We start from the raw sequence: 26,337 nt of genomic DNA, 5'->3' as shown, positions 1-26,337 counted from the left end.
GGAAGGAAGGAAGGAAGGAAGGAAGGAAGGAAGGAAGGAAGGAAGGAGAGAGAAAGAAAAAAAAGAAAAGGAGAAAAAGAAGAAAGAAAGAAAAGGCGGAAAGAAAGAGAGGGAGGGAGGAAGGAAGAGAAAGAAAAGAAAGAAAGAAAAGAAAAGAAAGTTCTGTGATATAGCAAATTGAGTGATATGATCTGGCCACTTTGCCAACTTGAGAAAAAGGGTGATGTTTTCTTCATAAAATTAGGAATTTAGGAGAAAAGTGAGATAGTAGTGATGAGGAACCTCAGTGATCCTGATATCTATGAAAACATCACTTCTCTGACAGTTTTACTTCTTGAAAATAAGTTAAAGAAAACAATGGTGAAATGCAACTCTAGATTTAATTCTAACCAGAAATGAATAACTGGTTATTGACCTAGAAGAGGCCAAAATTTGGGATGATGTATACACATCCCTTTTAATCTTATAATGACAAAGAAAGAGAACCAGACCTATTGAGCCAATGGATTTCTGAGAAATTCAGAAAAATATGGGAACTTTCCTGTGTTCAGAAATTTTAAAATAGAAATATGGTTTAGGAAAATAGTGGTTCTGAAAGATGGAAATCTAATGTGATCACAGATCATTCCAGTGAAGAAGGGAGACTTCCAGAGAAATTTTCCAATAAGCTATACTTTTAAAAAGATGGAGAGGGGTGCCTGGGTGGCTCAGTTGGGTTGAGAATGACTTTTGATTTCGGCTCAGGTTATGATCCCAGGGTCGTGGGATCAAGACATGTGTCAGGCTCCACACGGAGCGTAGAACCTGCCTAAGATTCTCTCCCTCTCTCCTCTGCCTCTGCCCCTCTCACACACTCTCTATCTCTAACATAAAATTTAAAAAAATAAAAAGATGGAGAAAGAGAGAGAAACTTAACCAAAAATGAAAAGTTCCAGAAGGGCTAATCCTGGGGATAGGTTGCAGTCGTGTTCTAGAATGAGAAATCTCATGTTCATTAGTCTAAGAATGTAGGTTTTCAGGAGGACCCTGATAATTCTCAAATATTTGTAGAGAGAAGTAATTTTGTCTTTATTTCTTAAATGTCTTCTTGGTGTATTAGGTTTACAACCAGAATTGATAACAATATATAAAATTGTTATAAAATAAATTATAGCTGGGTAATTTTCTCAGGGCAAGGGAAAGCTTTCCAGTGGAACTGAGAGATGGAATGCTTCATATAGTAGTATTCAAGAGGACCATTATCTGGGATGGTGGAACACATTGCATTGTTTGACCAAACCTCTGCAGTCTTTTCTGGCCACAGGTCCCTGATCTTCAGTGTTTTGCTGCTTCAGCTGATAACTCCATTCCCCATGTGCGTTCCACCCATGAAACTATGTTGGTGGAGTTGGGTGTCCTTAGGACCTTCAGCCATGTTCAAGCTCTACCTCCTTTATTACCCTAACCTTTAGGACACTCTCTGTTCCACTCCTGTGGGCTATTTTCTACAGTATTGAGAGCAAGTTTTCTATTATTGGATACTGTCTACAAAAGCAATTTAGATTTAATGGGCTTAAATTCTGCCTCTGAATTCTACCTAATCAATGAATTAGATTCACAGTAAATTAGGAATTCAGTCATAGTAGGAAGATCTGTGAAAAAATGTTTTGCTTTTCAGGACTTTGCACCCCGTGTAATTGTGATGTATGTGATTGCTCTTCTTGCTTTCCTATTCTACATTTCCAAAGTTCCAGAACGGTACTTTCCAGGTAAGTAACACTTTTATAGTGCTTTTTGTGACTTGATTCTAAATATATGGTGGAGGTGTATGTTTCAGAGTATCAAAAGTTATTTCAGTATTATTGGTTATAGAAAGGCTCTCCTATTGTCCAATGTTATCTAAAACTTTAACTTTCAAAGGGCTTCCATAGACTTCCTTTCCTCCTCACCACGAGTTGAGTGTAGTAGATGAGGTCACTACCATTTCACAATTAGGAGCTAGTGACAAAGCTGGGAGTCTTCTGACTCCCAACCACTGTTTATTTTGTGAAGTACTAATTATCTATCACCAATGACTTCTTTATATACCAACTCATTCTTAAAAAATAATTTATATATGCAGAGATCCATAAAATAAGAAGAAAAGAGACAGAGGAAAATAAGATGATAATGAAAAGAAGCCAGGGTTAGGACCACTTCACCATATATCCATCATGAGGTTCTAAAAATAGATCACCAATCTGCATTTCCACTTCCTGGCACCCAGTACAAATAATGTAAGTTAAGGGTCTTCATGTCCCCAAAACATACACAAGCTAGTGACTCAACAGAAGGAAAGATTTCCCTGATCCTCCAGTCCAGAGAAAAAGACTTCTGATAGAAAATAACTAACAGGATACCAGGTAGAATAAATAATGTTCTCCAAAACATGTATTTGCTTGTTCAGGAGCTTTAGCTCTGGAGTCAGACTGCTTGGGTTCAAATCCATATTGCCCACTTACTAGCTGCATGAGCTAAATAAGTTACTTCACTTTTTCAGCTCATTTCCTCATCTGAGCATGGAGATACTACTTTCCCTCATGGGGTTATTGTGGGGATTACATGTGAAAATGTACAAGAACCATTCAGCAAGGTTCCTCACAAGAAGTAAGCACTCAATACACGTTAGCAGTTGTTACTATGATGACGTCCCTCCACCTCAGTCCCGTAAGTGAAAAATGGGGTTTAGTAAGGCACAGAATGATGCAAGTCCAGGTGACCTTTGGCTTGAGTCGAGAATAACAAAGTGCATACAGCAGTGATTTTTTTGGTTCGGGGAGGTAGAAGTAGGTGTGTGGCTCAAATTCAAAATGCAGACTTGTCCCTCCTTCTTGGGTGAAGAATCTTCCACAGTGAATCGAAGACAGGATTATGCCACTTATGATGTGTGTTGGGAAGAAGAAAGGATGAGAAACCCTGATCTAGAGACTAGATCACAGAACCTCAGGCATTCTTCTGTGCACTTGGTTTTTTCACCACTGAGCTTTAAAAGTGGAGTACCAAGAAGAACCTGAGTGTAAACATTAGGATTTAGGAACATAAGAAGGACGTGTCCCTTAATTGAAGACCATCTTCATGCAGAGCAGAATTTTCCTCAAAAAAAAAAATTTTTTTTCCTCCAAAAAAAAAATGCAGTTGTGGCAAAATGCATTTTTATATCACCTTATTAATAATTATTTTATTATTAATTTCTTCACAAGTACATGTAGAAAATTGAATGATGAAATTTTTCTGAACTACATAGTTATGGCCATAGTGTTTTTATGCCTTAAAATATTCATATCTGAAGTTCCCAGTTACCTAATAGAGGACACCTATAAAAGGTCAAATGTTATATCACTTTTCTTCCAGGTGAGCTTGACATAAAACGTGCCCCAAGTAGCTGAATGTGTGGAGTACAGGCACAGTAGAGCAGTGGACATATGGAGACCATACAAGACAAAAAGTCTTTACAGATAAAAGTAATAGTCTCAGATGTTCATGAATGAGTGGCTTAGAAACCTTGTCTGGCTGGCCAGTCCCCATTTATGACCCAGATGTAAAGAGAAACATGTGCGGGGCACCTGGGTGGCTCAGTCAGTTAAGTGTCCAACTCTTGGTTTCAGCTCAGGTTATGATTTCATGGTTCATGGGTTCGAACCATGAACCCCGCAACCTGCAAGTGCGGAGCCTACTTGGGATTCTCTCTCTCCTCCTGTCTCTGCCCCTCCCCTACTCACACACATGCTCCCTCTCTCCCTCTCTCAAAATAAATAAAAAGAGAGAGAGAGAAATACGTGCAGTGGTGGTAAGATGGTGGGTGAATACTGTGAAATAAAAAAATTTATACCTAAGAAATGACTTTCACCTCAGTTACATTTTTTTAAATATGTAAACATCACAGTGATATTTGATTGGGTCCAAAGATCACCAAAGATGTCCATGGGCAGAATTAAGTGGATCTGCATACTTGTATTACAATGTGATCAATTTTCTTTGTAGTCCTCTGCATTTTGTGCTTTTAAAAATGAGTCTTTGAGCTTCACTGGAGTGTCAAAGTGGTCTGTGGCACCAAAAAAAGGGTAGAAACCCCTATGGAAAGGATTGTGTTGACTTAAACTTTAAAATCTACATACTGGAGCACCTGGGTGGCTCAGTCAGTTGACCATCCATCCAGCTTCGGCTTAGGTCATGATCTCAGGGTTCATGAGTTCAAGTCCCACTTCAGGCTCACTGCTGTCAGCACAGAGCCTGCTTCACATCCTCAGTCCTCCCCTCTGCATGCCCCACCCCCATCTTGAGCTCTCTCAAAAATGAACATTTAAATAAATAAAATCTATATACTGTACTATTACTCTTGATAAGACAGGTAAGGTTAGAGAATATTTATACTACATGACCATAGAAGCACCATGAGTAAGAAAAAGTTACTTACATTTAAATTTCTGTAACTCTGTATTTTATTTTGATATTTTTCAAGAGGCTTCCCATATGTTAATTCATCTCCTTGGAATTTAAACTTTAAGCACAAAGAGAAATAGTTCTAAGTTGTATATGAATTAATCAACCTTACTTAATGAAGCCATTACTAATTGCATTTTGCAGATGTAACCCATGATATATACATGTGTGTGCATGTGTGTGTGTGTGTGTGTGTGTGTGTGTGTGTGTATCCAGATGTATAAGACATTGGAGACAAAAGGTCAAATTCCTGAAATTAACCAAATTAGATTTGAGAACACACTTGGAATAGTATTTCCAAAATTCACCAATGTCCTTAAATTAGACCAAAATATGAATTCATCCTTTTTTAAAAACATCTGGGATTGAATTACTCTCCAGGTGCTCTGAGATGGCCAAAATATTTTTGCTGCTAAGCCATATGTCCAAGGCCAGACATAGGAATATATTCTTATTTTAATATCAAAATATTAGAATCAATATTCTTTTTTCTCTACCTTCCCTTCTAGGACAACTAAACTACCTCGGATCAAGCCACCAAATATGGCACATCCTTGCAGTAGTGATGTTATATTGGTGGCATCAGTCAACAGTGTATGTCATGCAGTACAGACATAGCAAGCCTTGCCCTGACTATGTTTCACATTTGTGAATTCAGGTATGGCCACCTGCTGTATTCAGTTATTAAGCAATATGTAATGGGGAGTTGTATACCCCACTGTTTCTAAGATTCACCGTAATTTTTTCTTTTTCCTCCTATTTAATATATCATGAGTACTACTTTATAAAAATGGAAAAATATACTTGGGGATCTGTAATAGTAACTACTTTACAGCCCTTAAAACTACTAATTTGCTGCTTGTACAGAAAGTGAAAATTAGTTGGCATTTATAAGAAACATCTGAATAACAATGAATGTGAAACCAGTATAGAAATAGTATTTGTTTTACTTAACACCAGCTTAATTTGCTTAGGAAGGGCTCACCTCCATCATAAAATGGAGTCATCCTGTTTGATTCCTTTAATAGAAGATATTTACAGTAGTTGATCAAGTTTTAAGTGCCTAACCAAGGCGAAGGTTGCAATAGCCTATGCTTAACGTAAGCTAGGAGACTGGTTTTGAATAATTACTAGCCTTTAAATATATGGTTTGTGAGAAACTGGCACTTAAAATATGATTTCCCTTAGCTATAGTCTCTCTTCTCCTTAGGAACATTGTATTTTTTGGTTTGCTAGAATAAAAACTTCAATCCTTTCCTCCCTTGAGAGAGGCTTTGAGAAGAAAAGAACTTGCATCATTTTCCATCGGATAAGAATCACATTAAAAACTGATTATATGATCAGGCAACAAATTCTGTGGTCTAATAATAACTAAGACATTATTAGCATTTAATCCTTTTAATTTTGAAGAATATTATTTAGTTCCATATAATAATTGCACTCTTGCCAGTGGATTACAGATTTTTGGTTCCAAAATTCCTGTAGAAGAATTTCACTGAATTTGCAGTCCTAAATTTCGTGATGGATGGGGGTTCCCAATTAGATGGGTGCCACTCTCAAGGCCACAGAGTCCAGATGGCCCAGTCTTGACCCTGAAATGAACCTTAAGCCTTAGAACAAAGTCATCCTGATTCCCCATTCGATGACATGATTGTTTACCTGTGCTCTAGTCTTTCCGTTTATGCATGTGTTAGCATTTTATTGACAACTCACAGTATTGATAACACTAATATTTGAGCCTGAAACATTAAGTTTACTCATTATATATACCTAAAAAATAGATCTCACTGCCCTACCATACAGCACTCTTCTTGTTCTTTGGCCTTGTCATGTATAAATTAAGTTCCTTAAAGCAGTCATTCACAAAAACATGCTGTTCATTGGATATAAATTATTATTCAGATTTCTTAATGGGTTGACAGGAGTTGCTTTGAATACTGGTGTATCTTCAGAACATTGGAATTACCAAATATCAGAAGTGTTGATTGATGGTGAAGCTTATTTCCACATTGCCACATTGCCATCTGGTATTAGGAATGTTACTTTAATGTGCCTCAGTTTATGCATCTGTAAAATTTTGTATTTCTTTTCAGTATAGTGTTTTTGGAATATAAATTCCCCATGCTAGTATCTCAGTAAGGAGAATCTTCCCAGTAGACTAAGGGTGCTGTATTATACCCATTATGATGATGGAACACACTGCTTTGAAAATGGCTATTTTATAAGGCCACAGATTTGATCTATGTGCTAAGTGAAAGAAGACTTTAGTGTAATGATAATAGGATGTATTTTCCCTAAACCATCTCTTATGGGTTTACATGATACTGATTTTAAATAGATATTTTGTCATTTTAGCCAAACAAAATACACTGAGTAGTTATACTTAAAAAGTCTAGTTATTTTAGGCCTGATACCACTTTTACTATAAAATCTTCTCAAAATAAAAACATATTGAACTGTAAGTTTCACTTTCTCTTAATTTTTAAAAAATATTTCTGGGTTTTTGTAATAGTATATGAATTATTTAATCCTTGCCATCTGAATTCATGGATAAAAAGATCATTCTGTGTTTGACTTTTTTTTTTTTGGTTTTGTTTTTTGTTTTTTGGGTTTGTTTTGTTTTGTTTTTTTCATTTAAAAGGCATACAGGTCTGACTGTAGGGAGAAGTATACCATGTAAACCTTTCATCTTTTTATGAAAATGTTAAATACTGTAAGAAAGCTATCCTCTCTCATTTTCATCTTTACTATATTTATTATAAAGTAGGGAATGAACGTGGATTGCTGTCAACTAATAAACACTTCTGTATGTCAGCATTTATTGACCACCTACTGTGTGCATATCACTACTGGCAAAATTTTTAAGACATTGCTAACATTAAAGAATAACTATTTAAAAATTGCCTCCAGATCTGAGCCTTGTAATAATGTATATTTAAGTTATTTTTGTTTTTATAGATTTATTAAAATAAGATTAAAAATACACAATTCAGCTACCGTACTAAAAGGCTGGTTTTAATTTTACAGTGTGTAAACTATAAAAGCTCTTTACCTACAGACTTTACAAGTACATTTTAAAATTATCCATGGCTGTTTTAAATTGTCTATAGTGATTTATAAGGTTGTAGCTGACTAATTTGAGGCAATTATCTTTCTATATAAAGCCATTTTCAAAAGATAGTGCTTGTCTTTTTTGTTATGACACTGAGCGCAATTCAGTAAGCTGCATGGCAAAATATGTATTATGTAAATAAACTGGGTTTACTAAATATATTAAGTGCTGCCTGTCATTCTTTATAATACGTAACAGCTTCAAAATCATATTTTAGAATCAGGAATGAAGAATTCAGGGACTGTCACATCTTATGGCATCCCACCTGGACAAAGTAACCGATTTGAAGATTGTGACTGACTGGCATAAAGGTGTGCAACTCCATTTGGCAGGTACCTACCTGGAGATATCTTTGCCCTGTACTAAACATGAAGGGGCAAAGTCTACACTTCTGGATCCCTGCCAGTTGCTGAGCTGAGTAGGTCTGTATCCACCTGAAGTCATCATTCTGGGTAATCCCGTCCCTGCCAAAATGTGTGAAGAATCAGCTCAGCCACCAGGGGAGGGACACAAGTCTTTTATATGCATTATCACAATTACTATGTTTGTATTAAAAAGAGGTACAGATGCTACTGGATACCAGTGTCCCCCAAAATTCTGTACCAGACTTCTGAGGAGGTAGTGAGATAAGGAGCCAAAACTGCAACTACCTTTAAGGAAACACTCTCACGGGGGAGAGCTACCAGCAGCAGGGGTCTCTTGTGAAAAATGAAAATTCCATCCATGGAGGACAGGAATGCTATTGTCACCAAAGCTCTAGTGCTGCTTTATATGTCTGGGATCAAAAACACTACAGAACATACATGTAATTTCAATAGTGCCAATCACCTGAAGCAAAAGCGAACTATTTTTAAATGTGCAATGTAAAACTCGCGCCTTCAATATGAGAATAATTACCTGCATCCCACACACATGATGCCAGAGCTGGACTTCCTTAAAAAGGGATAAGCTATTCAAAATAAATAGCTCTAATTGCAGCATAGACTTTTCTCTAAAGCAGTTAACTATAACTGAATTTGAACAGTAGTACAATCCACACTGTGTGCCATTTATTAAAAAGACACAAAGCCCTTATTTTTCCACATAACTTTAGATAAATCTCACTACATCCAAAAAAGCTCATAATAAAATGAATCTTTCCACAAGCCACCAATCTAAAGACTATGGAATAATATGTAAGATAATGTGATCTTAACACCAAACTTAGTCCACCAATCCAATAAATAGGTTTTCTCTTTAACATGCCAAAGCCTCTTTTCTGACATAATCAAGGATTACAGTATCTTATTTAACCAAAGAGTTTTTAAGTTCTATATGTTAACCAGTTTCTAAGGAGCTTAAGTAAATTATATATAATGCAAAAACAATGTCAGACATTCAAAAGCTACTTCAAAGTCATGTTTTTGCCTTACCTTCATTATAATTATAATGAATTTAATGAATTATAATGAATGCCTGAACAAATTGTGCTATGTGGTGTTTTTGCTGCAAAAATGCTAGGTCACAACAGGTTTTCTTAAATCCTACACTCTGAGCTTTACCCTAAGGATTGAGATCTAATCCCTTTTCTCTTTTCTATTCTACTAGCTGGAGCATAATAGGTGCTTAATGTCTGTAGTGTGAATAAAAGAAAACTGAATAGAAGTTTACATCCAAAACATTTACGACAAACAATGAAAAACGCCAAAGTCACTAATTATAAAGAATATGCAATCCATTTGGGATTTATTGCATTTAAAGAAAGCAGATTATTAAAACAATAGGTATGATAAATACAGTAAGAAAATAATTTTAAATTTCAAACAAAACAAAGTGAATGAGGGACAGAATTCAGTCAATAAGAATAAGCAATGTAAAGGCAACAAAGCAGTAAAATCAGTGCTTAATTAGATGTAGAAAAGAAAAAAAAAAAAAAAGCAACTGATTCTATCTCAGTTTCCCAGCTATATCTGAGGATTGAAGTTACTTTAGAAAGTATGTTTGGTAACAATTAGAAATATAATAAACACATAAATCAGGTTTATTAAAAGTTAAAGTTATTTGCTTAGTGGTACATCAAAGGCTTCAGAAAATTCAAGTTTAACAAAAAATGGAAGTGTAACCAAAGAAAGTGCACTTAAAGCTGTTTGCCAGCAATTTAAAAAGTAGCTTACTATTACTATAACACTTACTATTAGATGACCTTTCCATCACAAAAAGAGCGTAGTAATAAAAACAATTCTTTCAAAAGTAGCACAATAGATTTTTAAATTAAAAAAAAAAAAAAAAACCCAAATGATGACCCTTTGCGTTTTCATCTGCCTACCTCCTTCGTTTAGTGGCTTTTGTAAAACACCTCCCTAGGAGCGAATGTTCTTGTATTAATGATTGTGGTTGCAATTCCATTTAAAATGAGAAATTCACATTAACTCCACAGCAGAGAGATGTGACATGTGCATGCATGTGTGTGTATATATTTTTCTCAATATATAAACACCCCCATGTATAAAAGTTTTCAAACATTTGTTATTCTCACAGTAGATATGTCAGTTCAGTATGAGACCTAAAAATGACGAGGAATTTTGCTAAAAGAAAAAAGTGTACTGTATATTCTACACGTATTAAGACAAATGTACCCAAACTCCTCAGAACTAGTGATATTAATACCTGTGTACCTTCTAGCAATGCTTAAATGAAGTACCCAAACCTAAAATAAACGAAGCAGAGTGGCCGAATAGTAAGAAAACTGCTCTGCCTGATGAGCAGCAGAGTGGGCTCCACCTTACTATTTTCCGCCAGCAGTATGACGACAATCTATCACTGCTAAACACTAAACAGGGTGGGATCAGAAGGTGTGTCTATCTACAATTCCAAATAATGTCCTTACTGTGCCCACACATACACACACACACACACACACACACACACGCAGGGATGGGGTGGGTCAGTCGGAGAATTACACAATTTCCCAATTGATACTTCTGAATAAATATTGTAGTCAGTTAAATTTTCATCCAGCCTATACCCTTTCCTCCTCCGCCTAATACACCAAGCAACTTATGTGTCTCAGCAGATACATTCTTTAAAGCCATAAAAGCTCATCTTTTTTAACACTAACATTGTGCTGAAGTCATATTAAAATAATTAAGCAAATGGCCCACTTTTAAAACGATTATTCAAAATCAACAAGCATTATTAAAGCTGTTAGGACAGAAGTAACTTTGGCCTCAGATTTTTGCTAGCTTCACAATTTACTTCCCTTAGTGATGTTCAAGTATTACAGGTTTAGTTATGACTATTTTACATACAAAAGAAGCACAGAGGACACCTGATTAATAACAGGAAAATAATTTCAACTTTCCTTCTTTTAAACAAGAATTGGACCATCCCAAACGTTTACTGAATGCTGTGTCCCAGGTATATGTGTTAGGCTCTTTGACATACCTTGGGAGCTCCATTCGCAGAATTCTCATAAGGGAATTACCTGGGCATCACTATGTGGAGTGACCTATATCCTAACGGTAGTGGGAGGACGTGATGGAAAACGGAAAATAACCGAATCCTGTACTCCTTGGGAAAATGCCTTTACTTCGGCACAAAGGAATCTCCCCATTTCTATCCCATCGGGTCCCCTATTGAATCCTGTTGTTTCCTCTGAGCTGTCATCTCAAAAGAGGAAAGTCACTGGGCCGTGATATAATAAACATAAGAATGGAAATATTTTAAACAATGTCACAATTGTTTCCTTAGAATTTATCCAATTTTATAAGCCCAAAGTGTCTACATCAGTGTCCAGATCACTTAAAATTATTCAGTGTATCGAAAAGCAAGTGTAAGCAAGGCCTCAATATCAGACAGAAGTATTTCATGTTTACATCCCAAGGAGACTACATTAATTCATCCACTACCCACTTTTAAATTATGAAACTCATTATGAGGTCTAGCAGAGACCAAGGCCAAAGACTAAAATAGTCAAAGCATACTGTGTACACATCAACCAACAAATTTTCATAAAAAAATTCTTGTTTGATACAAACCTACTGTAGTTCATGAATTTACTATGTGTAATCATCAACTCTTCACTTTTAAAAGAAAGTATCACTTGAGTCTACTTTGTAAAGTTTTGAAAAACATCTACTTGAGCATTTGCATTAGCAGTATTAACCTGAGAATCAGGGGGAAAAAAAAAGGTGCAAACATAATATTTGCCTTTGGCACAAGGACAAGTAATTGGTGCAGTTGGGGCTCTAAAAATACAACTCTTAAGCAGTAATATAATGCTTGGTCTGCCTCTGCTACATGGAGATTCACATATTGCTTCCCTGTTTGTCCACAAATTTATATCTGATTTAAAAAAGAATAAAAAATGAATATAGTTACATACATACTTTGCTTCCTTCCAAGTTTAGAACTGAGAAAACAGACAAACAGCTCATCCCATTTGGGGTACTAGAATTAACATAAGATTACTCATTTAATTGGGTTCAAAGAAAGCTCATTTAAAATACAGCAATCAAGGAGAGTGCCGGTTAATAAGAGTTTCCACTCCTTTTTGTAAATAGCTTTAACGGTTCTAGAAACTTGTAGATGTTGATAGGGAAGGCCAGTTCATTATAACTTAAAAGAGCTGGAGACACAGGAAGCACAGATACTGTATTCACAGTAATTCATATAGTAATTTCTATCTTCTTAAACAATTTCTATAAAATGTCAAGTTTCTAATTAGGATTTGTGGTGGGGAAAAAAAAAAAGGCAATTTGGTAGCTGTGTTCTTTTCACCAGAGACACATCAACTAGCAGAACTGAGAGGCTAGCTCCTCGTCGTCTAATACCGTCTAGCCACTTTAAGATCTTGTGTACTAGTGCAGAGGTACTTACAGCAGGATGCGGGCGTCCTGCCTATAAGGCTTCATGGGTTTCACTGTTCCGTGCACTTCATTAAAACTACTCCACCCTCCCAATCTACCTAGAAAATTGTTGCTCACGACTTGGGGACTATTTGGTGAAGGTGGTAATTTAGTAAAGTACATTATTAAATGCAACATGATTTTTATGCTGTAAACGTCTTAAAAACTCAGGGTTTCAGCTACATAATTTTTTCCTCAAGTAAAATTTCACTACAACCCTTGTCCTCACTCCCCATTTTTCCAACAATCTGCTTTATTAGGGACATGACAGTAAAAGTTGTGAACAAGAAGCCATTCAAAAACAATTATCAAGTGTTCCTGAAGTAGGTTTTTTCTCTCTTCTGTATCGTTTTCTTTTACATTTTCCACACATCAGCTACTACTCTTTAGTTTGTGTTCTAGGCTTCTGTATAGATATTCCATTATTAATGGCACTTGTTTTTTTAAAAGGAAACAGTTTTAGGCACAACAGTTACTTCTGGCTCTGCTCTTTGAGAAAGGTGTAAAGACTGAAATTTCTGCTCTCTCCAGATAACTTTCCAATTCTTGAGGAGAACCAGAGTTTGTTTTTACTGTGTGGAAATCAGAAGAGACCTTTAAAAAATCCACAATGCAACCTATGTATGTACAAATAACCTTAGTTTTAAATGCTGGATCCTGACATGAGCCTGGGAAATGAACACACAAGTGACATCCTGTTATAAAAATAATGCCACCCCTTTCCAGTCCCTTTTCAGTGGCTCCACAACTGGAAAGGCGGCACGTTCTTCCCCTGGATGTCTGTGCAGTCACGTCTGGTGGCCAAAACCTGGGGTAGAGCTAACAGTTGAGCTCCTCCTTCTCCTGTGTGGAAGAGATGGGAAGTCACTACCCTGTGGAGATGCTTCCTTTTACTATTTGGTTTATTTAAAAATCACCTATTCTGATTGACCTGTAAGAATGAATGATATAAAGAGCTATACAAATAAATTTTCTTTCAAATTCATAAAACTATTCATACTTTTTTGAAACAGGAGTTAATGACAAGAGTCCGTCGGAAGTATCTACTGTTTAGAAGGAAATGGAGCAGCACCAAAGGGGTCTAATTCAACTGACTGGGACTGTTGGGACTGATGTGAAGCGATGCTTTGCACCACAAGTTCTGTAAAGGGCACGGCACCAAAATCATCCATTTTCAACGCGTCTGCACTATGGAATGAGCCATGCAGAGAACTCGGTCGTGGCCGCCCAGGCAGGACGGGGTTGTGGTCAGCACGGATGTCACTCAGGCCCTGATGTGGAGGGTGCCATGGCAGATCTGGAGGATGGAAGGGCTTGGCACCAAAGGGGTCCAACAGATTCTCCTCGGGTTGCAGGCCGTTCCCTCTGTCTCTCCCGTCGGTCAGTGCAACACTAATGTTCTCCTTGGAGTCCGAGATGGTTAAAAATTCATTGCTGCTTTGAGAGTCTCGGCGGCCCACCTTTTTGTGCCTGCGAGCCCTCTCTGGAGTGCGGTAGGTAGGCTTCACAGTCTTCTTTGTGCTGGTTGGCGTGCCATGATGCCGCTTCCCGTTACTTTTGGACAGATCCTGCTTGGTGCGCCTTTGGCGAGAAGACAGTTTCTGTAAGCTCCGCTGCTTGACTTTCTGCTGTTGACTCCCAGTTATTTCCTCAAAGGGCACAAGCCCAAAAAGGTCCTCGCTGCTGTCACTTTTACTTGTTGATGTGGGAAAAGGCTGAAATGGAGTGGAGCCAAATATATCTACACTTTTGGGGCCACCAGGGAAAGCATGTGCCTCAGGACCCACTCCATGGCAGTCTTGTACACTGACCTTCTTGCTAAAGGGTGCCTTTGTGAATACGTCAAATTCCTCCTGCTCTAGACCCACAGCAGGACACAGGGTCTGCTGACAGAAGTTCTTTTCATTCCCTCCTTGGTGAGGCTGCTGAGGACGCACCGCGAAGAAGGGGACAGCGCCGAACACATCAAATTCCAGTTTGGGAGCCTCCACTCCAACATCGGAGGGTAATCGGGTTGGGGTGAGAAGTGTGTCGGTGGGACCTGGTGCTGATCCACTGCCAGATTTGTCTCTGTAGACAGGGCTCACGTCACTGTACTTTACTTTGGCCTGCTCATAATCAGAATCAGAGCTATGTTTCTCTTCTTCCTCGTCTTCAGAATCCATGAGGAGAGGCCTGTGGCCCAGATTTTCTGGTTCAGTATCATCGTCATTAAAATCTCCCTGCTCTCCCTGAAGAACTTCCTCATCCTCCTGTTCCTCCTCTTCACTGCTCTTGGGAGAAGGAGGATCTGACTCAAAATCACTTTCAGACTCATCATTCCGCTTTTGCACTTGACCCTGTACCAGTGAATTCTCTGAGGTTTTCTTTCCAGTCCGGTGATCTTTAGATACTGGACTTGCTTTTCTATTCTTGATGGGGTTTGCAGAACTATTTTCTTGATTCGTAGATGAATGTTCAGTTTTCTTTTCCGGAGAACCTGCAGGTTCAAAGAAAAATTATTATAGCTTTCTAGTACATTTCAAGAACCATTTGCACTGAACAGTATGCACTAACACGAGGCATTACAAATCCCTCATACCAGTTCGCTTAGAGGAAGAAATAGCATCAATGCTTTGGTCATTAGGCTTAGGGAATGCACTTGTCCTCAACTAGATGGTTAAGTCCTCTAGTACAGAGAGATTTCCTGGTCTCTGTACCCTACACACCACCTACTCATAGGCCCTCAATGCCAGGTAAGTTTTAGTTACAGTACCCAAAGAGGACTCTGAATATAGAACACAGACCAATTTTCTTCACCTTCAAAATAAGATTATTCAATGAATCGCCTCTACTCAGAATCCCACATTTACCTGCTTGTATTTCTACTCCATTATAAAATTTTCCCAAAAAAGATCAATAAGCATGAACAGCTTGTCTGCTCAGTTAGATGTTTCACTGGAATTTTTTAAATAAGCATTCTGGTTTCCTTATAAACGAGTATCTTATTAGATAGGCTAACATGAGTGCATCCCCACAATCTGATCAAAGCCAAGGACTGGGTACTGAACTGAGTGAGAGTGTACCAAGGACACCTGCCTTCTCAAGATGACCTATATTCCTTTAACTATCATATCTTTACTACTAAACATTACATTAAAAGCATGCTATCTTAAAAAAAAAAAAACTATCAGTATGTTCACTGTATGATGGGTAGTGAAACTGCATCAAATAAATATAGTGCTTTACAATTTCAATGTCTGGTATATAACAAAGAGTGTATTTGTTACATGAAAATATAATGCCCTCCCAATACAGTAGTGTATTTAATGGATTTTCCAGAGGGAGGGATCAATCTGAACTGATGCAACCACATAACCAATCATCCCTTCCCTTCCTTTGACTAAGATCAGATATTTTCAAAATAATTAGGGTTGGAAGTATAGTCTGTAGCCAAGAAAACTAATCAGCTTACAATGGAAGGACCATTACTCTCCTGTTACTAACATGGTCCCTATGGTATATGACACCTCTGAGTTCTTACCTTCTCTTTGAAAGTCAGCACCGTTGTCTTCCCACCTCTCTAACTGTTCCTTCTTGGTCATATTTGTAGAGACTTCTCTTTCACTAACATCTCTGTATACATGTATGTTCCCCAGGATTCTGTCCTCGGCTTTTTTCCTCTGTGTGTCTTCCCATGGTCTTAAATAGTTGTATGTTAATTGCCACATACACCATCATGACTGAATCTCTATTAGTGACCATGAATACTGAGTCATCTAATAGTTAGGAATATGTATCGTACCATTACTTCAAATTCAATAATTCAAAAGAGATATCTTTCCTCTTAAAATGTGCTCCTCACCCTTCCCTCTGAATTAATGAACAATACTTCTGTCAACCAGTTCTGCAAATCAGCAGAAATCTGGAAATCATCTTCCTTCCTCACCAGTGTTTTTAAATTCTTTTGTATCTGTTCCTTCCTCTTCCTCTGCCAGTTGTCTATTTCATTTCCTCTATCCTTGTCTGTCTGTCTCCAGTACCATGTCCATCAGACCACTCCTCTCCAGTGCCACCAGAATGACTTTTCTGAAACATTACGTAGCTCAGCTTAAAACTGTTCAGGGGCTCTCTGAAGTCCCAACCCTTAGCCCAGCACAGGGTGTCCTTCTCAATCTGGATTCTGTCCTACCACATCTTTAGCCTCAGACCCTGATGTATTCTTCATGGGTATTCTTCATTATTGCCACACCCAGCTTGTCCCTACTCAAACTCAGGAACAGATTCAAATTTTTAAAAAGTTTTTGAGATATCTTGCTATCCAGCCTCTTAATGTTTGCTATCAGAAACTGCGGAACCTAATAGATTTGGGTTTCCTGCTGTTTTAATATCTCATACAACCTCTTGGTAAAAACATCCTTCTAGTTTCCTGCTCCTATCTGACTTGCCTAGTGGTCCTGGCTATATTCCATGCCAGAGCCCTTCAAAGACACCCCTTGAAAAATACCCCCCATATTTGGGGGTCCTAATGAACTCAGTACAAGCCTAAATTGTAGCAGCTACTGTACTGTATTATAATTATTGGTTTACTTGTCTGTTTTCCCTACTTGATTATGAGCTCTTAGACACAGTCCTATTTATCATTTACCTCATTTATCATTCCTTTCTACCCTAGCAAGTGTTGAATCAATATTTGTCAAATGAAACAATAAGTGACTACTCTGAGCTCATAGCTATAGACACATACTCAGTATACTCAGAATACAATAAAGAAAGTAACATAAAAAAATGAACTCTTTACATTCAGTCACTGCATTTTTAATTTAACAATACATTTTTATAGGGCACTTTCCTACATGCTATATGCTGATCATACATTAATGAATAAAATAAGTACAGTCTCTGCCTTCAAGAGTTTATAATCAAGTGTGGGAGACAGAGTATAAATAAACAAATTGTGACGGGCTCTCTGAAATAACAGAGCAGTGCTGCAAGTCATGGGGAGGGGGGAGGGGGGAGGGATACATAAACCTACAGTCAGCAAAGGCTTCCCCTAAGGAGGATGGTTAGGACTGAACTGAAAATGAGCCAGCTATGCAAAGGACAGGCAAAAAGCTGCTCCAAGGAAAAGCTATGGCATGTGTGAAGGCCAATGCAGAAAGAAGTTGGCATGTTTGGGGAACTGAAAATAGGTCAGTGTAGCTGGAGTACAGTGGCAAGACTACCATACAAGATGAGGTAGGAAAGAGAGGGGAAGGACCAACCTGTGAACGTCCCTTTAAGGCCATTATAAGGAGTCTGGATTTTGTGCTAAGTTCAGTGTGTAATGGGGAAGCCATTACAAGGCTTTATTTAAAATGGGTGTCATGTTCAGATTTATATTTGAAACATAACTGACGACTGGGTAGAAAAAAAGGCTGAAGAGAGAGGTATAAAAGTGAGGAGATCAGGGAAGAGGAAACTATAGAAATAAAGCCAGAGATTCTGGTGGCCTGGATGACGGTGGGGGCCGGGCAAGTAGAAGTGAAGAATTAGAGATTGAGGAGGGAAACTCTGGAAGGATGGTAGCGCCATTAATGCAGACAGAAGAGTGAGTAAAGAATAAGTTGGAAAGTAGAGGAAGATTTCAAGAATTTAGTTTTGGGGCGCCTGGGTGGCTCAGTCGGTTGAGTGTCCGACTTCGGCTCAGGTCATGATCTCGCGGTTCGTGAGTTTGAGCCCCGCATCGGGGTCTGTGCTGATAGCTCAGAGCCTGGAGCCTGCTTCGGATTCTGTGTCTTCCTCTCTCTCTACCCCTCCCCCACTCATGCTCTGTCCCTGTCTCAGAAATAAATAAACATTAAAAAAAATTTTTTTTTTTAAATTTAGTTTTGAACACAAAGTTTGAGTTACCTGTGAAGCATTTAAGTACAATGGTTAGTTTTTGACTGGAGACGAGATTTGGGAGTCCTCACCTCCAGAGGGGTAAGTAGAGAGGGTTACAAGTCTGAAGGAAATCATTTAGGAAGTGAGTACAAAGCAGGAAAAGGGGACCCAACACTGAGCCCTCAGGTCTAATACATTTGGAGGTAAGCAGAGGAACCTACAAAGCTACATGCAGAGTACGGAGAGAAGGACCAGGTGAGAGCGCAATGTCACAGAAGCCAAGAGAGGAGTGCTTCCGGAGACAGAGTAGACAACTGGGCTGGGTGAGGCAGAGAGCTGCAATGAACTGAGGACAGACAAAGGCCACTGGCTCTGGCTGGCACATGCAGTTTGTCGGCAACCTTGAAGTGAGGAGTAGGGCTGAGGAGGAGGGGGAAAGAAGACACGGAGAATTCCATCAGGTTCTACTTAAGTATAATAATCTTCATCCATTATTCATCTGCCAGTTCTATGTAACAAGCCAAGAGCTAAATGTTGTATCTTTACAAATTTATAATAGGCTTATCTTAGATCCTAAGAGATTAAAACCAAATCAAATGCAGATTCTCAAGTCTGACTTCTCCTCCATACAGCTTACTTCTGACATTAAAAACAAAGATTACTTTTAGATTAGCTGTAGAACTCATTTTCATGAATTTTTATTCAAAAGCAAAAAATGTAACAGCAAAGATTTATAATCATTCCTCGCTTTGGGACAGTTCCTCTAAGATACAGTTTAAGTTACTACCTCAAGCTCCTTACCCATCCAGAGAGAGCCACAATGTGTACCCCCTCATGGCTGCTCATGGACACCTCCAGCAACACTCCAGAATGCTTCCTAAAGTATATTCTGCAGAACGTTATTCCTATAATAAGAACTAAACAGCTCTGCGGTCCTAGGTACCTGAGTTTATAAAATGCTACACTATATAATGTGCCTCCACTTGGAAAATGCTCATTAAGGGTGCTGATAAGTCCTACACAAAAGAATCTGCTTAATCTTATGAAACCAGGATTTCCCAAAGTTGCTTCACTACAAACACCTGTATTCACAAGTAACACTATTAACTTCATAAACAATTTTGCAAAATGCACTCTGGGAAAATACTACTTCTACAATTTCTCTGGGAAATTCCATTTCTAGGGCACAGAGTGTCATTCCTAAAGATTTTCTGGAAAATTTAACAAGGACAATTTACAAAATTTAAAAGGACAAAGTCCTTTGACCTTTTTTTGGGCAGTTTATTTATTTTTGAGAGAGAGAGAAAGAGAACGCACGAGTGGGGGAGGGACAGAGAAACAGAGACAGAGACACAGAGTCTGAGCTGTCAGCACAGAGCCTGATGCAGGGCTTGAAGCCACAAACCGTGAGATCAAGACCTGAGCCAAAGTCAGATGTCCAACCGACTGAGCCACCCAGGCGCCCCAACTTTATTTTTGCTATTCCTCTATTTTAATCCCAGTCTTCTAAATTAACTGTTTTCCTTTACCCAATTGGCCACTAGTGCTTTCCAAAACACAACTGTCACTTCCTACTCATTCTGTCTGCACTGTCTGCTTCTCAAAGTTGTATTCACAGAGATACAGATTTCTTGGTAATAAAGTGCTATATACACAGGTCTATTTTTTAGATTGTCAGTGTGAATATAAATTTGTGGGGCTTTTCATTTACCATTTTAAATGCATCTTTACAGGTATCAATATAGTCACTACTAATTCTGAAGCATAAAATATTGTATAGAGAACATTTTAAGATTTAACATTTACCTATGGAACTTTTGGGTTGTTTCTAGCTTTTCAGCATTTCAAATAGAACCATGATCATGCACTTTTTCCTTAAGAGGGGAAAAAAAAAAGACATTCTCCTCTCAATTTCACTTTATCGATTTACTGTTACTCCCTCATTATACATAATCAATATACAACTAATAAAGTTAACCCAGTGACAATCTCTGACAAGATCATAGCTAAATAGTCTGTACCCTCACACATGAGAAAATATATAAATTATCATATTACAAGAGAATAATATGACAATAATAGGTTCTTCTTCTTAGGACTGTTGTAAAGAAAAGACTGAAGAATGCCCAACACAAAATGAACACTCCATAGTAAACTATCATCACCACCTCCAGAACAAGGCTACACTCAATTACCTCATCCACCACATTCCAACCTTCTAGCATCTTTTCTGGACTCAGTGCTTGACAGTGAAACTAAACACCAGGGAGGTGGAGACAAGTGCAATTCTATGGCTAATTCAAGAAGAGTTAAGGCCCACTTTAGAAATGGCCAGAAAAGGGGCACCTGACTGGCTTAGCGGGGAGAGCACATGACTCTTGATCTCAGGGTCATGAGTTCAACCCCCACACCAGGTGTAGAGATTACTTTTAAAAAAATGGCCAAAAAAAATAAGGCAAACTAATGTATATCCACACACAAGGGTGCATACCGAATCCTGGAAACCATATCCCTGATTTTTAAATAGCTGTAGTTGGGTACATAATATAAGAATTTGAAAAAACTGCTTTCAAAAAGACCAAGAAAAGTCACACACAATGATCTACGTATACCATCTTTGTGGTTTCAGATTACATCCCTGAAGAGTATGGGCAACTGGGGAAGTTTTCTGTTGTTATAAACAGACTGATTTTATTTCTTTACTGGTCTCCCCTTTATAATACTAAAAATAAACAAGGATATTTATCCAAATTCCTTTTTCTCCCACATTCTCACAAGAGAATCATACGCAGCATACTAAGAGCAACGTAAATGTTAAGCATCATAAAAACACAATTTAAACACATGCGGTCATCTTCCCCCAGCACCACCTACTCAGGAAAAGTTAAATTCCAGGCTGGAAGTTACAGCAATCCTAAATAAGGCTTCACTTTCTGCAGTAAAACTGACCTACTTCATCGTCCCCTCTTCACTGTGAAACTATACACGAACTGAGAAAGAAATGGGAATTATACAAAATTAAAAATTATTTCAATATATTCTAAGGATTTAGTCCATAGGCACAAAAGACAGTGAAAATAATTACTACCAGCTGTAAAGTTGGTTATCAACTGTACAATATATAATACTTTAAAATGTGACTTCATAGCTAAGTGCCATCAACTGTTAAAATCTATTTCTTTGCCTAAACATATTCTTATAATTAAACAAAAAGAATTCAGATATTCCTACTGTTTGCTCCCAAGGCCAGATTGCATCTTCCAGTAACAATATTCCACATGTGATTCCAGCAATATTCCAGCAAATATTCCACATGTGATTTACTATGAAATTTAAATCGGGATTATTTCACTGCTTAATTTCCCAAAAGCATAGCCTAAATATGTTTCCTTATAATTCAATATATCCTAAATCCTAATAATCCCTATATTTGTAGAGATGTGTATTATTAACATTAAAAAAATGGCTGTTTTTCAAGTGGGTGGAAGGGGAGCTATAGTATTTAGAATAAGCACTAGGAACATGTAGTTAAAGCATAAACAAATCTCTAATATGTGCCCAGGATCATACCTGAGTTACCTTTTTCTATTAATTGATTTTGGTAAAATACTGTAAATTTTCTCAAAAGAGAACATTGACCAACCTTTATTTTTGGCTCTAAGTAGGGCTTTCTTCTCAAGCTAAAAAAAGTAGAATATTTTGATGGCTTCTGGTCAGGATATTATTTCTGCTTTGTGTCTTTGAAATACAAACTATAAAAATTACAGCTTTTTGAGTGATCCTTATCTTTTGAGGTTGGTCTGATTGCTGCAAACAGCCAGAATCCAATCAGAGCCAAATCCTGAAAACGAAGGGAATGACTAAGATGGTGTAGATCTGGATACATTATTAAGAACAGCCATAAAGGGTTATGAAGTCTTAAATTCTCTTGTATGTCACATAAATGGTCTCTCAGGGAAATTCCAAGTAAAGTGTTGGGAAAAAAAGTTACAACAATGGAAATCACTAAAGTGTCAAGAGAATTAGTACTTATTTACACGCAAAATTCTGCTGATTAAAGTTATTCTCACTCGCTACCATACATCATATACAATTTTAAGATAATAGTTCAGAGCTAACTAAAACAGTGCTTCAATTATTCAGTACTGTCCGTAAAAAGCATTTACTAAATATCTAAATACCAAATGGACCATTTGGTAACTATTTACATAAAAATATATAGCATACTTCCCTTCCTTCACTGGCAGAGGATACGAAATGAAAGTGTCCTTTGATGACTTGGAATCCTGCATTCCTGTCTAACTCTCCATCTGTAAAGTAGGGAAAGCAATCGTACTTGCTTCGGAGAGTTGCAGCAAGGATTAAAGTGCGAACACAGGTGAAGTGCGTACAACACCACTGGCACGTTGTACGTACTCAGTAAAGGGCTGGATTATTATTGCTCATGTAGAACGCCATCATTTTATGATTATTTATGGGGCCTGCCATATGCTTCCACTGGTACTGAGAAATTAATCAGAGAGGATGGTAACTAATACCATCAAGTGCACAAATGCTGTGCCAAGGGTTTTTCATAGTCTCTCTTAACGCCCCACCATTAGGCTCCCACAACATTAGTGTAAACATGCTTTTGTAAGGCTTGCTATGATCTTTCCCCTTCAACCTTATTAACTACATCTTCAGAAATGTTCCCTTGATCTCTCCATGTCAGGTCATTGTCACAACTTCCTACCATTTCAAAGATATTATTACTATCCAGTGCTCATGACTTGGCTTTTCCCTTTTCTCTTTCCATTTCTTTCTTTTGGTGACCTTAATCCTATTTCATAGCTTCAACTATATCTTAAAACAAAAAACAAGAAGGGATTTTTAGAGATGTAGTCTTTTTATACATGATGAATCTGAAATGAGGAAAAAGTTGAATAACTTGCCAAGTTTAAGGCTATACACATGAAGGCCATATTGACTTCTCTGCTGATGACACTAGCTTAAAACTCTCATCTGTAAATTCCTCAAACTACCAGTAGAATATCATCACCAGCAAATATTCAATATAGCTTATAATAAACCCCCGACAAAATACAACCACAGACTTGTCTTGAATTTCTTTTGCATCTCTTTTACAAAGCTATGTCTAAGAAGTAAAGAAAGAAAAAAAAAGCACCATACTGTTTCTACTTCAGCAAACAGTGTTTTGTTGAACTGTACAGTAAGTATCTTGTGTTGAGTATTTTACAGTCTGTAGGTTTAAGTTCTAGAAATACTATAAGACTTTATCACCAAATGAATGAATACTCAACTTTACAACATGCACAAAAGATAAACATCTAAAAAAGCCTCAATTACATCATCTATAAAATAAGAACAATGGAACTTACCTGACAGAGCTAAACATTAAATAATATTCATTTTATTTAGTAAAAGCTCATTAAATATTAGGGCGTGTGTGTGTGTGTGTGTGAAGAGAGAGATTACATTAGAGATTACATTACTAAAGTAATGAACTCATTCATCAAGGTACTGTATGGCATACAAAGATAAATAAAGCAATTCCTGGCTTCAAGAAGCTTATCATTCACTTTAACAGTTGTGAAACTCACCTACTAATCCTGATTCTAGTGATCTGGAAAATGAGTAACCTGGTAAAAACAACTGGGAGTTCTAAAGAACAGGCCTAACTCACCAAATGAACTTAAGGACATGAATTAATTATCCATTCCATGCTTGAGTTTTTATAAAAAGAAATTTCCAGATGTTAAAATTTCAAAGACATAGTCTTGCACAGTCCAAGATTTCAAACTCAAAAGCTAAAATTTGTAGTCAGTTTTAATATTTTCACGTATTTGTTATGGTATCCTATTTTAAAGAAATATTGCAAAATAAGTATTCTTGAATCACATAAATGAACCTTCATAAACGTTATCAAAAAATTCAAAATATTTAGAAAATGTCAAAAAATGTGTAGAGGGGGCATGTCTGCATCATACTATTCATATTATCACTCTTCTAATCAGGTTTCCATCTTTCAGAGGACAGCTTTTAGTTATAAAACAGGTGGTACATTTTTAATCATATAAGAAGCTTCCAGTTTCAAGGAAATTTTATTTTGATGTTCTTTCCTTTGCTATCAGATTATAGAGGATGAATGGCTTGAAACTGCTATTGTAATTACATGCCTTCTGTTGTCTCATCACTTCAGGTACAAGGGAGGGGCTATAAGACTTTAAAGCTCACTTTGAATTGGTAGCACACTGCCTCCCATCATTTCCTACCAATGTGCCATTCCAGGCCCAAGGATTAGTGGATTAGAAGGCTTTATCAAAATCTGTATTGTTTCTCTGAAGACAGGCCAAGTGACAAGGCTTGAGTATAAAAAGAGAATCATGCTAGTTGTGAACTGTGGCTAGTATTTCCCAGCCAGATTAAAAATGCTGTAAAACTGACATTTCTATTATGTTAGTGATATTGTAAATTGCTATTTAAAACAAGCCACTTACCATTTTTATTTGTTCGGCTGCTATTTACAGAAGAGAGTTTAGAAGCAGACAGAGCTGGATTCCTACTTATAAACTATCTGACCTTAAGCAGATCATTGATGCTCTGAGCCTGTCTCCACTATATGTATGAAAGAGAATTCAATAAATGGTAGCCATTATTGCTGACATCCTGAAACAACAAAATTCTTGATCTTCTAGAATTACCTACTAGAATCTAAAAATATAAGAAATACCTGCATATCATCACTTATAAAATGACCTAGCATTTGAACTGACAATCTGTTAATAGTTTATGTCCCAAGAAATATTTGCTATAAATAATGTGGCTTTCCCAACCCTAAACTCAATTTAACCTCCTATTAGATAATGAGAACCATGAGGTAGATCTGAGATTTGGAAGACTAAGTTCACCAAACCTAATTAAAAATGCAATGCAATGTAAGAAATCTAAAATTTCAGTGACTTAATTAATATAGCCTATATGTCAACAAAATTCTTCAAATACTATATATTTCAGAAGTTGTATTTATTAAAATTAGGCAGTCCACACTTTAATTCACAGAGCCACACATCCTTTTTTGGTATACAGACTAACTAAAATGATGCCTTAGGGAGGGGCGCCTAGGTGGCTCAGTCGGTTGAGTGTCTGACTTCGGCTCAGGTCACGATCTCGCAGTCTGTGAGTTCGAGCCCCGTGTCGGGCTCTGTGCTGACAGCTCAGAGCCTGGAGCCTGCTTCGGATTCTGTGTCTCCCTCTCTCTCTGCCCCTCCCCCACTCGTGCTCTGTCTCTCTTTCTCTCTGTCAAAAATAAACACTAAAAAAAAAAAAAAAAAAAAGAAAGTTAAAAAAAAATGATGCCTCAGGGAGATGGATGGGTGTGTGGGTTTGAGAGGGAAATGAATACTATGCTTTGAATACGATTTTTATGAGTACACTATAGTGAATACTGGTAATTAATGCTTTAATAAAAACAGAAATAGCACGATTAAAACAGCTCTTGGTAGTGAAAAGTTTCACAGATTCTACACTATATTTAAAGGTACCAGTAGTTAAGAGAATACTAGTTTACTATTACTGGAACTCTGTACTACTACTAGCTGGATAGCAGCTACAACTTATTTAACACTAAGATTTTGACTTTTGGTAAGTAGTAAAAATATTATTTAATAACACTACCAACAACAGCCACAATAGCAACAACACTGAGAATGTGCTTTGTATAACATTCTCTTCTTTAATTCTTTCAATAATCTCATCAAGTAGCCACTATTATCCCCAAGTTTTTTTTTTAATGTTTTTTAATGTTTGTTTATTTTTGAGAGAGAGAGATATGAGTATGAACAGGGAGGGGCAAAGAGAGAGGGACACACAGAATCTGAAACAGGCTCCAGGCTCTGAGCTGTCAGCACAGAGCCCGACGTGGGGCTAGAACCCACGAACCGGGAGATCATGACCTGAGCTGAAGTTGGATGCCCCACCCAACTAAGCCACCCAGGCACCCCTTTATTATCCCCAGTTTAAGATACAGACCCCCTCCAA

General features: G+C 37.5%; 2 protein-coding genes across 10 annotated transcripts in view; one reads left to right on the top strand and one right to left on the bottom strand.

The window, feature by feature from the left end:
• PAQR3 (progestin and adipoQ receptor family member 3) overlaps positions 1–13,904 on the top strand; it is a 28,095-nt gene extending 14,191 nt beyond the window's left edge. Inside the window, exons 5-8 of one of the 6 annotated variants that reach the window (XR_007458120.1) lie at positions 1,658–1,748; positions 4,968–5,116; positions 7,788–7,881; positions 13,470–13,904. Coding sequence is in view for 1 of the 6 variants with exons in the window: in XM_049632107.1 (XP_049488064.1) it covers positions 1,658–1,748; positions 4,968–5,110 (234 nt within the window). In the remaining 5 variants the exon portion in view is untranslated. Of the gene's footprint in view, positions 1–1,657; positions 1,749–2,518; positions 2,686–4,967; positions 5,117–7,787; positions 8,148–13,469 lie in introns of those variants that run through there. The other 5 variants (XR_007458118.1, XR_007458119.1, XR_007458121.1 and 2 more) reach the window with 5 other exon arrangements.
• BMP2K (BMP2 inducible kinase) overlaps positions 9,260–26,337 on the bottom strand; it is a 130,061-nt gene continuing 112,983 nt past the window's right edge. For all 4 annotated transcript variants that reach the window (XM_049632098.1, XM_049632100.1, XM_049632099.1 and 1 more), the window contains one exon: positions 9,260–14,935. In XM_049632098.1, coding sequence (XP_049488055.1) covers positions 13,500–14,935 — 1,436 coding nt within the window. In that variant the 3' untranslated portion in view covers positions 9,260–13,499. The remainder of the gene's footprint in view (positions 14,936–26,337) is intronic.

The sequence above is a fragment of the Panthera uncia genome, chromosome B1, assembly GCF_023721935.1.
Source record: "Panthera uncia isolate 11264 chromosome B1, Puncia_PCG_1.0, whole genome shotgun sequence".
NCBI lineage: Eukaryota > Metazoa > Chordata > Mammalia > Carnivora > Felidae > Panthera > Panthera uncia.
This window is presented reverse-complemented; position numbering and strand designations above follow the sequence as displayed.